We start from the raw sequence: 12,369 nt of genomic DNA on the forward strand, positions 1-12,369 counted from the left end.
GTCATCCGCTGCAACACCGGATTGGTTGCTAGAGGGCCACTTATATGGTGTAAACAGATTTCAAGTTGCAGGAAAAGGTTAGCAATTTTTTTTGTGTGTGTGGAAGATTCATTTTATTTAACTTGACTTGAATAAATGTAAAGATAGAGTCAGTACTATCTCTGATATATGATATTTAGTTATATTTTAATTTATATTTGTGCATTTTCTCTTCGGACTTGCTAGCTCGTCGCTTTTGACTGCCTAGTAACACACTAGGTACCTGCATATTAACATCAGACAGTGTTTACCTTCAGCTAAAGTAGGCAGAATGTAATGAAGTGAAATTCATGGGCATAGAATTATTACTAATTCGCTATTAACTTCCTACTGAATTATATAATAGTTAACAGTAATAATGGTTTATTTCAACTTCTTCAATAGATATGTTTTTGCACATAGAGAAGGCCTAAGAAGTTACCTCATAGTGTGAAATTCTTAACCCTGGATCATGAAATCAAGGTGAGATAGAACTAAAGCTCTATTTGTTACCTGTGACTTGGGGATAAATGTCAATATGTTTTAAAATCTACTGATTAATAACCCAAATTCTTGTTTTAGTGAGGCTGTTTTCACCAAAAAGAATCCCTTTCCACCTGAACCCCACCGAACTAAAAGCCATTACAGTCCATCTAGAGCAAAGAAGATCCCCAAACAACAGAAAAAGCTGGTGAGAGAACTCATTTGAGAAAAGAGAAAGAGAAATCGGAAGTGGTTGGCAGTCACCAAGGTCAAAATGATAATCCAATGTGTTCTTCGTGTTGTGTCCAGGCACTGAGCCCTGTCCGGTTTACACAGTCAGCCAGTCCTCCAGAGTCTCCTCCTCACACTGCGTCTCTCAGCCCAGAGGACCAGCGCTTCCTTGAAGGCTCTCACAGGGTCCTTCTCTGTCCTCCTCCATCTGTAAAGGGTCAGCAGAACTTCTCAGAATCCTGGCCCTCTACCGATCAGAGTTCTTCTCCTGGCAGCACTGATGTTCAACATCCACAACACACAAGGACCAGTCGAATGCAGGAGCCTTCCGTGCTGGCAAAGTACGAGATATAATGGGAAAACCCTGTATTAGAAATATGAATTATTTGAGACATTTAAATTCTAGAAAGTGTGTCAGATTTTGTATAATATTGTTTGTCTTTTTACATTTTCATACATGACCATGGTTTTTTAAAATAACAATACTGTATTTTATATCGATTAAACAAACTATTGTGCTTAATAACACAAGCATGTAATGCAACATTTAACGTTTTAAAGTTAAATAAAATCTTTGAGATGAGTTAAATGATTTCTACTGTAGAAGATCTATTCTGAAGGAACTATTTTGTTTGAAAATCTCTCCTAGATACATTGAGCGTTTCCGTTACGGAAGGCCACAAAGTCGTGGAGAAAGACAGAAGTTGGCAGCTGATGGAGCAGACGATCAGCCATTTTGGTGGATGTCCTCAAATCCTTCACAGCCATCCAGCTCAACTCCAACTCAAACATCTAAGGAATGCTTTAGAGGTATGTTACAGTGTATAGCACTGGTTAATCCCAAACAAACTAGCCCAAACAACATGCAAATGCAATTTCCGTACAATTTTTCACAGCTTTTTTTTTTTTTTTTTTTTTTTTTTGGACAATTTAATCATGCAAATTCATGCCTTTTTGGCTATAATGCTTACTTTATATTGTGCTCTCTAGTCCACTTATGCAGAATTCTTTTGTCTGTATATAGCATATGCAAAGAATGTAAAAGGAACCACAATAAAGACGAACTAAAATCCGTTCCAAGGCGGCACAGTTCAAAGATATTTTATTATTTAACAGTTAAAAACTGTTGGATATGGGTCTGAGTTGGTTTGCTGGATTTCTTTACTATTTTCACAGGATCGTTTGAGTGTAGAAATGACGACACAGGCAGCGTGCAAGACCTGCTCAGACATCAAGCAGACACTTCGCTTTCTCCCAGCAGAGGCCTGCTTGACCTGAGTGCACTTGTAAGATCTTTACAGAATCTTTTAGATTATTAATGGTTGTGTAGTAGTAAGTGGTGGACATTTAAAGTCATTTTGTAGCTGAGTACTTGAATGCAAAGAGTAATTAATTACTAGATATTTAAAATAAACAATGTCTTAAAAGTTGTGTTACGACTCTGTTTTAGGCTAAATGTCAAAAAGGGAATCATTAGAAGCACTACTGAACTTCTAATGTTATACCACCACAAACATTAACAGTAACACTACACTATGGATGTATAACTTTATACAGTAAAGTTTTTAAATTTTCACTTTGTTACAGAAAATTAAGAGGCAGCGTCATCACTGTATAATAAATTTAATATTTATTACGATTTGTTTTTATTAATTTGACCAGAGTGTTGTTTGTTTTTGGTCGCTGATAATTATGTAGATTTAAAAAAAAAAACAAACTACAAGCTCTACATAAAAAAATCAAAACAGTCTTAATGCTTTCATCAGTGAAGCCTGAATTAACTATGGCTTCCGGTTAACTGTGTGCTCACTCCATAACGTATAACATGACGCCAGTGTAGAACCTACAAAGTGCGCAATATGCCCAATAGAACGCTATTTCAGATTCACAGATATTGCGTCGCCAAGCAACAGCATCTCTTGTCATACACACTATTAAATTTGTTGTATTTTTGCAGCTTGCACTCAGCATTCTGTCTGTCTTCATTAAGATTAAAGAAGTGGTATTGTTTTGAATAGCTCATTGGTATTATCACAGGTTAACAGCTTGATGTCTTGTGCTCAGCAGTTCACTCTGTGAGGTAGATATGCAACAGCACTGTGCCATGGATTCACATTTTAATTGAAAATATTCTGTAAATTTCAAATTTTAGTTTAATAACAGTTAAATAATAGTACAGTTATCTTACTAAAGATTTTAATGTTTATGGTGTTGACACGGCCTTGATCCATCAACCAACATACGCTAGAGTTTTTGTTGGGGTTTTTCCCCCGCTCTGTCGGCTAGGATTTTTTTTGTCAACAATGTCGGCACCTCAATAAGTGTGTCCCTGAAGTTAGAGATACTCTTTAGACTGTATATTTAAAGACTTTTTAGTTATCATTTATTGTATATTCCATATTCTGTATTTGGCACTTTATTTGATTTGCATTTGATTTTGTTTTGTTTTGTTTTGTTTTATATTAAAGGTTTTCACATGTTTCGATGAGACTGGTGGCTAAATGTTGCCTCTTAGTGGTCCTAATCTGAAACACACCTGCCTTACATGTCCTTTGTTTGTAGGACCTAAAACGGTTTGGCACATGCAGTGTTTAAAATTCAGTTCTCTGTGGTTTATCAGTTAAATGCCTTGGCATTAAAGGAAGACGAGCTTCTCTCCTCAGCTCGCTGCACTCGCACCTCCTGTTGTCGTTGTTCAGTGTCATGTTGTATATTTATGAATTCTTCATAGACAGCACTGAGTTGTGCAGCCAGTTGTGCAATTTAGGTTTGCTGTTCTGGCACATTTGTGGTTGTTTTGTTTGAGAAAGTGAAGCTAACTTTTGTGACTTTAAAACATTATTTTTGGAAGTCAAAATGCATGCAGAATCATCTGGTCTTGGAGCAGTCTCATAAAGAGATATTGTTTTTAATATGAAATGCCAGTATTAAAAAATGTTACACTGAGCTACGTTTTAGCACTGCAGAAGGGTTTCAGTGTTTATGAAGTTTCTATCCCAGTCACTTGTCCCCCAAGCAGCAAACTATAAGGTATCAAAGACCGATACCTTATGCAGGCAAAGTGCAGCAAAGCATGCAGGCAGAAGACTTAAAATAAATCATGTGCGTGGCAGTACTGAGATAAATACATGCTTTTTAAAGGCTTCTACAAATATAAACTCGAATGTTGTGCTTGCTGTGTTCCAGGCCTTATCTGATTCCTCACACTGTGAGCAAGGAGAGCCAGAAGTCCTTCAGCTTCAGGAGAGAGCCAGAAGACTTCTGCAGAGGAGGTACCATACAATACAGTTCTCATACTGACTCAACACACCAGCCTCCAGCATACAGAGCTGTTGTAAATGAGTAGAATCACATAAATCATCAATTCGTTCACTTTTTAACAGGGTTAAAAAAAAAAAAAAAAAAGGGTGATTAATTAGTGCAGAAAATAATATGAAGGCCACTGGTTAATGGTTAATGGTTGGTATGAGAGGTATCTGTTATTAAACTATATAAATTATATAAAATTCATATATATATTTAAATATTGAACAATTTAGATAAATCTGTGATGGATTGATGAATAATTATGACTGACAGGAATGTGACTGAAAGCACTGTTTCCATCACAATGTAGCCTGCGTGTATGAATTATTTATTTGTTGGTTCGGGATCTACCATGACCCTGGTTATTAAAAAGAGTAAGATGATATGTGTATGGTGTTTTTCAGTGAGCACTCACTGAGCAGTGGCTCCAGCGGTGTACCCATCAGCTCTGAAGGCCTGGGCTGCTCTGATTTCTCCTCTCCTCTTAGTGTTGATGAGCCGATCCGAAAGCCCACAGTTCCCAGCTTGATAGATACAGCCAACTGTAAGTACATGCCACACAGCAGCACTGATTATCCACACACACACTTTATTCAAATGTTCACTGCATGGTTCTTAGTTTCTTACTTAATAACAGCTGCCTTGGTGAAATTATTCTAATTTGCTTTGAGATATTTAACTATTGCACAAACTATGGAGGTGATTCTGTGCCAAGCTTGTAAATATAAATAAGAAATAAATCCTTTTGGGTGAATTGAAGTCCCACAAAAAATGAGCTGTATGTAGATTTTCTGTTTAATGTAGGGAATTCTTAAAATAATCAAGTTTCACTTAAATTTTTTAACATTTCAACATCTATTTTTAGATTTTGATACTAAATACACTGATTGCAGAACTTGTTATATCATTTCATACTGTTAGTACTTTAAGCACAGAGTACTGCCTCTACTTACAATGCATAATGTCCATTAAAGTGCATTTTTATTTTAGCTCGCCTCACTGTATTCATTCTGTGCTTCCACTAGTGATAACACCCAGAGGCTCACTTCCTTCTGTCACTGCTCCAGGCCCTGTGGGGTCACGGCCTCGGCCCGAGGATGACATCCTGTTTCAGTGGCGCCTGAGGAGGAAGATGGAGCAGGCCAGACAATGGAGTCACACCTCCTCCCATAGTTCAGCTCTTCATCAGCCCTTACTGAGCAGACTGGCAATGCAAGTAAATAAACAACAAATTCATTTATGATATTATGACTGCTCTGTCATTGCTACAATAGCTGTTTTTTTTCCCCTCAAAAAGATACAGCCTAGACTCTCTTTTACGTCTACACCCGTGGAGGCGACTGGCAGCGTAAGCACCCCTGCCTCCTGTCCAGTCCCTGAGCCAATGCCATCCTCCTCCACCCAAGTCCACCCTGCATCCAGGATCCACACCAAGGTTGAGTCCATTACTCAGAGCCACTTGGTTTCAGTTCCTCCCTGTGAGAGAGAGAAGGGCACTAAACAGCCTCAGACAGCTCATTCCTTCCCTCAGCCCTGTCTCAGAGGACAGGTCTGCTCTTCAGAGAGCTCCGGAGAGCTGTGCAGTGAGAAGCAGTATTCTTCATCTCCATCTCCATCTCCACAACCTGCTGAGATCTCAGAGGGAGATGGCTCTCAGGGAAGAGGGGGCATGCAGAGCAGTGGCAGACTGGACGGGGAACGGGGCAAGGAAAACAAATCAGTGCCATTTACCCGAAAGAAGAAATTAGATAGGTGCACGTCCTGGTTTGTTTGTTTTTCTTTTTTTTTTCAGCTTTTATTTTTAATGAAGGTGCACTTCCAGTCATGGGATGGGCAATATGACAAAAAAATTACGATATCATGTCACAATAATTGAAGACACTTCTATTATGCACAATAAGGGTCATGATATACATATACGTTTGCTGACAAACTGCCAGCAAAACAGCAGAAAACATTTAAAATTTAAAATTAGTTTAATACTTACTTAAGTGTTATTTAATACATTAAATAATACTTTTATTTAATGTATAGAAAACTAAAACAACACTGAAATTTTTTTGAAAAAGCAAATTAAACATTTAAATGTATAAAAATGAACATTTTACCATTTTAAGGAATCAAAGCAGAAGAAAATGTTAATATCAAATGATCTGCTTAGAGTTCTTAAGAGTTTTTACTTTTAAAAAAAAACATTAGATAGTTATAAAAAGATACTGCATTACTCATAATATCTTGGAAACCTGGAAATTTATAAATGGTTCTCTAGTTATTGAAAACATCTAGAAAATAAGAATATTATTTTCTTATTGCATACAATATCTTAAGACATTGTGCTTTTAAGCCACTGCTATGGCTTATTTTAGCCAAAAAAAAAAAATCTTACTTGTAGTTCAATTTCTGTCCATATTTGGATTTTCTTTGGGCTTAGGTATTAACTAGCTATACTGTTTGTATACAGTTTTAGATATTTTTTAGATAATTCTTGAAATCTGAACTTGTTACTTATAACAGTAATGCTGTGGTATAAGAGGAATAAAAACACTTTTTATTGCATGCTGTTATTGGACAATAATCAACTTCAGGGTGGTAAATGTAACACCGCTTCACACCAACCCATCGTTGATTACTTTTCTATAACAGTACACCCTGTTTTATTTCCATACTTTTCCATAATTTCTATAAAGTTAATGATGAAATAAAAATTGGCTGAGGGTTCTTGTATCTTTGACTTTCAAGAGTATAGGCAGATTTGAGTTTCATGAGCAACAGCTGTCTTGAATATAAATCAGAAAAAAATAATCTGGAAAATGATTTCCTAAGAAGAGTGGGAAACCTAAATTCTGATTTACACTCCTAGGACATACACAATGTATGAGAAAAGGCTTTTCAGCTAGTCTCAGTGTACAAAATATTGAATATGTAGCCTGTGTGTAGCAAATGTGCTTTCTATCAGTTCTGGTTGTGCTGCACAGGCTGATGTGGAGAGTTTCGTTTCTGTAGGCATGTGGGGGACGGAGATGTGGTTGAGAGGAATCGACACAGTGTCAAGGCCAGAGACAGGCACACTAGGGGTCAAGAAAATTTTCACTCTAAAAACAAAGAGAATTCAAGGCACAGGGAGAATCCGAGTTCAACACGAGGCGTTCGTCCACAGGATTCACCATCACCGATACACAACACTCTCGGCCAGGTCGGTGTCTTCACTTCCTCATCACAGGGCTAATGGATATTTTTATATTTTTACAGACTGATGTATCTGAGCAAGGAAGATCCAAATAATTCTACTCGTAGGAACTGAAAAATGGTAGACATATTGAGCATGTTCTGTATATATAAGCATTTGTTTTGCCAGTTTTTTCTTCTGTGATGCAGAACTTATGGGACACACTACATGTGGTACCAGCAGTAACAGTATATAATAGAATACTGCTTTGCAATATTGATTTTCCATTTTGATGTGTTTAGAAAACTCAGAGAGGTTGTATTTTTTACATTAGAATATTATCTTCAATTTCTCTGTAATTTCCCATTTGTCATCAGTTTTTTTGTTTTTATCTCGCATTGCCCTACAAGGTGGTTTCCGAGGTGTTGTTTCCCGGTGCTGATTCGCCAGTCCAGCCTAGAACCCCACACTCCTCTACCTCTCCCATATACACCGCTCCAGCACCTCCTCATTCCCCTGCACCTCCCCCTCAACACTCATCCCAACCAAGTGAGGTCATAGGTCAGCTGATGCAGGAGGCACAAGGTGAGATAGTTATGATCATGAACCCTCGGCTCCTCTTAGGTTCCTGACATGATGTGTGTAAGGTCAACAGTGAGCGCAGTTTAACCGTTTTAGCCTCCACCTGTTACATCGGACAGCACCGTTCTATAAATAACTGTTTTGCAATGTACCTTTAGCTGTTATTGTGTTGCTGTGGTAGATATGCACATACTCTAGTATGTAGCACAATTTATAGATTATACTACTACAAAAATGGCCCCATGGAATAAAAATTATTACAACACATAAACAAACTTACTCATTATAGACACAATATCAAGTCTAAAAAATAATATTAGGAAATAAACACACAAAATAAGATCCTAAAAGGCAAAAGCACAATAATGCAGGTGGAAATAATTAAGTAAGATAGAAAGCAAGCTGGCGTTCATTTATTCATCTTCAGTAACAGTAACAGGATCTGGAGCTTATTCCAGGAACATTGGGTGTCAGTACACTCTGAATGAGACACCAGTCCGTCACACATTCGCACCAAGAGGCAATTTAGAGTTGTAAATCCACCTACTGGCATGTTTTTGGGAGATGAGAGGAAACCAGAGAACCCAGACGAAACCCACACAAACACAGGGGCAACATGTGTAACTCCACACACAGTAACCTGAGCTCAGGATCGAACTGGGGACTCTGGAGCTGTGGGGCAGCAACACTACTCACTGCACCTCCATGCTGCTGAGATGTTTTAAGTTATATGGAGGAAATTAAAGGAATAATGTTCTAAAGTTTTAGAACCCACACAATAACACAATTTTACAACTATGGGGTTATCAGGGGATTAACTTATCAGGGGATTATTTGATTTTCAAATCTCTCTTCAGGATCTCTTCAGGTAAATAAATGCATTTTTTTAATAAAATGAATCTTTTATACATGCATAAAATGTTTACTTCAAATACAGTCTCACTATAATAAAGGTATTAAAAAAAGCAACCTCCATTTTAGATTAGAAGTTACGACACACGACATAATGGTAACAGCGGTGGTTATCTCTGAGCTTCTTATCCCAAATTTTGTTTCCTAATACAGACTCGGATGGGCTGGAATTTGAAGACGATCCCTTGCTCTTAGTTCTTCGGCAGCAGAGAAAGTGGGTGAAAGAGCAGCTCTGGTGAGAAAATATTTTGTACCTTATTTGGTAATGAATACATTTTTAAACTTTGTGCTAGATCTAGGCTTCTATGTCGTCTAAAACAAAGTTCTATGGTTATGTAAATGGTTATGTTATGTAATGATTATGGTTATGTTTCTTTTCCCAGTGAGGTTGACATGATGCTGGATAAATTCCATGAAGACTGATCTACTGTGAACAAGAACAATGCACTTCAGCACACAATCATGTTTATTACTGCAAATCAATACACTGTGTATTTATTTTGTGTCTTCAAATGGATATGAATGTGTTTACACTGTAAATAAACTATTTAGGAAAAATATTTATTTGAAGACTTCATGATAATGCAGCAGTTACATCAGTGCATGGAATATCATAGCTCATACTTAACACTTACAAAACAAAGTTATTAAGGAATATGTACAGTCATGAACTCGACAATAACAATTTGGTTACTTATGAGACTAAGAAGTCCATCAATATCTGATATGTGCAACTGTTTTCAAACAGCAATCTTAGAATGTTTAGAACGTGCTAGATTCTGAATTCGGATCAGGTTTCTTCAGTATGTCTGGAAGCCTAACATTATTAAAATGTTAAACAAAAAGGGTTAATGATGTGTTCTTTGGCTTGGTATCAAGTATGCTTGGAATTGGCATTTGGAAATAGTGCCCGCTAGCTTTCATGCAAGAGGAAGGTTGGTCTGTTTCTCCTGATGCTCATCCTTTTGAGAGAGTGATAGAAATATATCTTGGGACAGAATTACATAAATATTAAAAGGTCCGTCTGTTGACTTGTCTCCCTGTCAACATCCGTGTAGTGTCTTTACACTCCTGGTCCTGAGTGTGTAGGTGATTTGGCATTTTCAGCCTTCATCAAAGGGGCAGAAATAACAAGCATTCCCTCTGGCGACACTGCACACTCCAGTTTCATGGCGTCCACTTCGTTTGGAATGCGGTACCTTCGGTTAAACTGCCGGGTCACTAATCCAGATCCATCCTACAGCCAAGTCAGTTTACACCACATGTTTAACAAAGGTAAGGATTAGCTTTCTAAGGCATGCATAGCTAAATGTACATTAAGTGTAAAGATGAACAATCAAGTCAGCCGGTTATGAGGGTTAGAACTGACCTTTCTCTGTTCGTGTTTTCCCTCTACCACGACATAGTCGCCTGTGACTTTGACCATCAGCTCCTCAGGACTGAAGTGTTTCACATCAAGTTGTACAGTAAATCCATTTTGGTCACACACAACCTGCATATAAAGATGTGATGAATGTCCTGGGCTGTATCACTATGATGTGCATCATCATGTGATGAAATATTGCTTTAATTAGTTGAGACATTTGGAAGTGCTTGGGACAGACACACTGGGACACTTATACAATGGAAACCAGAGTTCATGAGAAGATTACACACAGGTTGTAGATTGTTTTTCTAATGTTGCCCATGACATTGTAGTTTTTGCTCTGTATACATTTTAAACTTTAAGGCTTGATAAGGTCAGATGTCCCAAACACTCAAAAAAAAAAAAAAAAAAAAAAAAAAGGTGATAGTTAATGGTTCTAGCTTTCTAAAGGGGTTTTACTTGGAAACTACATCAGAGGGACAAAACCAAAAACGGAAGGTTAAAAATAGTAGCCTACATCACTGAATGTTTCCCAACATCTCATGCTAAGCTCTACCCTTTAAAAGATTTACTCTAAAACTTATTATGGTCCATTTGATCTACATCATGTAAAGGATACTAATGGTACAAAAAGGTGTACCCTTCATAGTACCATTGTAAAGAAAGGTACTTTGTACTTTATTAAATTGTAGCTTTCTTTGGGATGGTACTGTCAAGGATACACCTTTTGTACCATTAGTATCATTTAGCTTTTATAGGTACACTTATACTTATATCAAGCTTTCTAGGTTAAAGAAAAGGGAACAATAGGTGTACCTTACAGAAACAAGGACAGGTATAATTTAGTGCACTTTTTTCCTGAGTATGCTGTTTTAGTTGTAGACGTTCCGTTGGCAGTATACTCTTAAGAAAAAAGGTTCTTCGTGGGTTCTTTGGCTTACTGGTTAAAGGGTTTTACCCCTGCTGGAAAAACATAGAGACCCTCGTAGAATTTGTAATGGTTTTAATGGTTATAATAGGAATTGTACTGGTTTTAATGGAAACTCTAATGGTCCCTGTGCATCTCTACTGGTAATTTATTGCCTTCTGTTAGTGGCATTTTATGTCTAGTGGATACCATTAAGGACCGGTAATGGTTTTAATGGTTAGCTGATAGTCAGTAATGGTATTACATTAGAATTTCTGTGATGGTTTCTGTTGTTGTTGTTTTTTCAGCAGGGATGTGTGAAGTGAAAGGGAAACATGTAACATGTAAATGTTCCCCAGAGGGATAAAGTGTCCACACTTTAACGCTTAATCCTAGTGTGTAACAGTAGGATGGTGCTACTTTTTTCTGACAGTATACAAACTGAAGAAACGTTTTCATGCTTTGGTTTCAGCCTACAAGGCGTGTTTTTAGCACAGTCCATACTCAGACTGATTCTGACAGTGTGGAAATGTTGGAAAAGCTTTATGAAGTGAGAGGTTTGGCGCACCTGTGCGGCTCCTGTGTGCTCTTTAACCGGGATCAGCAGCTCGGCTGGGGTCCATGCGTAAGATCCCACAGTGCCCCCGAGGCGAGGCAGCAGGGGAGGCAGAACTCTTTCCCAGGGGATCCCGCTCGCAGGTATGGTGGGAGGCAGGTCGAAATCCATCCTTCAACAGCCAGAAAAGAACGAGAAAATGTGAAGAGGAAAAATGCTTGCTCCGCGCAGAGCTAGGTGATGAAAGCGCACTGGTTATTGCGCACAGTGAACAGGAGTCTCCTCCTGATTTAAATAGCTCTCCACCCCCCTCACCACCTTCACAAATATGTCTCCCGGAAACAGATTCATATTCATATTCAACAAGAGTCACCCTGAGTCCTGGACAGATGTCTGAAAGAGTCATATAGCTTTCCCATTCAACATGCAGGCACTTACCTGTGGAATATAACTTGTCTTCTGTGATATTATTATTATTATTATTATTATTATTATTATTATTATTGTTATTATTATTATTACGGTTACTGGAGAGACAGAGTTTACTCCTCTCTCTCTCTTCTCACCCCTGCAACTCTCCCACATGGAGCTTTTGCAGCCCTTTATGTAGCCTGTGATGTGTCCTGTGATAATTATGTAAGCAGATTGATTTGGTAACAGGTTTAGGCTTTATCCTGGATATTAAGCATTCCCAGGATTTTTAAAAGTTTTATTTCTGAAGGATATACAGCTTATGTATTTATCTCTATGTAGCCTACTTAGAGCTAGAAAGAAATGAAGGAAATGTGCTTATGTCAATATCAAATATATTTAAATCCAGTGAGTGCTCAGACTTCAGAAAT

General features: G+C 37.8%; 2 protein-coding genes across 8 annotated transcripts; one reads left to right on the top strand and one right to left on the bottom strand.

The window, feature by feature from the left end:
- The first annotated feature begins 8 nt into the window (after positions 1-8).
- proser3 (proline and serine rich 3) lies at positions 9-9,219 on the top strand. Of its 6 annotated transcripts, none has more exons than XM_034310726.2 (14): positions 9-77; positions 442-501; positions 601-709; positions 811-1,073; positions 1,382-1,542; positions 1,909-2,018; positions 3,919-4,004; positions 4,443-4,582; positions 5,064-5,254; positions 5,336-5,802; positions 7,042-7,231; positions 7,615-7,789; positions 8,852-8,933; positions 9,082-9,219. In XM_034310726.2, exons 2-14 carry the CDS (start codon positions 491-493, stop codon positions 9,119-9,121), a joined length of 2,025 nt encoding a protein of 674 aa, XP_034166617.2. In that variant the 5' UTR covers positions 9-77; positions 442-490; the 3' UTR covers positions 9,122-9,219. The 6 variants fall into 6 exon arrangements, with proteins under 6 accessions (XP_034166617.2, XP_034166615.2, XP_034166618.2 ...); XM_034310724.2 differs by lacking the exon at positions 9-77 and adding an exon at positions 84-301; XM_034310727.2 differs by lacking the exon at positions 9-77 and adding an exon at positions 84-258 and having other exon boundaries at positions 424-501.
- A 448-nt stretch (positions 9,220-9,667) lies between these two features.
- Positions 9,668-12,121, bottom strand: hspb6 (heat shock protein, alpha-crystallin-related, b6). 2 transcript variants are annotated; one of them, XM_053239727.1, is made up of 4 exons: positions 11,966-12,121; positions 11,540-11,699; positions 10,068-10,190; positions 9,668-9,935 (listed from the first exon to the last, which is right to left on the bottom strand). In XM_053239727.1, exons 2-4 carry the CDS (start codon positions 11,696-11,698, stop codon positions 9,762-9,764), a joined length of 456 nt encoding a protein of 151 aa, XP_053095702.1. In that variant the 5' UTR covers position 11,699; positions 11,966-12,121; the 3' UTR covers positions 9,668-9,761. The 2 variants fall into 2 exon arrangements, with proteins under 2 accessions (XP_053095702.1, XP_026790714.1); XM_026934913.3 differs by lacking the exon at positions 11,966-12,121 and having other exon boundaries at positions 11,540-11,812.
- Positions 12,122-12,369: the final 248 nt, after the last annotated feature.

This window comes from Pangasianodon hypophthalmus, chromosome 14 (genome assembly GCF_027358585.1).
Source record: "Pangasianodon hypophthalmus isolate fPanHyp1 chromosome 14, fPanHyp1.pri, whole genome shotgun sequence".
In the NCBI taxonomy this organism is placed as follows: Eukaryota; Metazoa; Chordata; class Actinopteri; order Siluriformes; family Pangasiidae; genus Pangasianodon; species Pangasianodon hypophthalmus.

Coding starts and splice junctions, on each gene's coding strand:
- hspb6 (XM_053239727.1), bottom strand. CDS start 11,698: ATGGATTTCGACCTGCCTCCCACCATACCTGCGAGCGGGATCCCCTGG. Junction 10,191..11,539: donor AGCACACAGGAGCCGCACAG/GTGCGCCAAACC, acceptor CTTTATATGCAG/GTTGTGTGTGACCAAAATGG. Junction 9,936..10,067: donor GAAAACACGAACAGAGAAAG/GTCAGTTCTAAC, acceptor ACTTGGCTGTAG/GATGGATCTGGATTAGTGAC.
- proser3 (XM_034310726.2), top strand. Junction 4,005..4,442: donor AGAAGACTTCTGCAGAGGAG/GTACCATACAAT, acceptor GGTGTTTTTCAG/TGAGCACTCACTGAGCAGTG. Junction 5,255..5,335: donor TGAGCAGACTGGCAATGCAA/GTAAATAAACAA, acceptor CCCCTCAAAAAG/ATACAGCCTAGACTCTCTTT.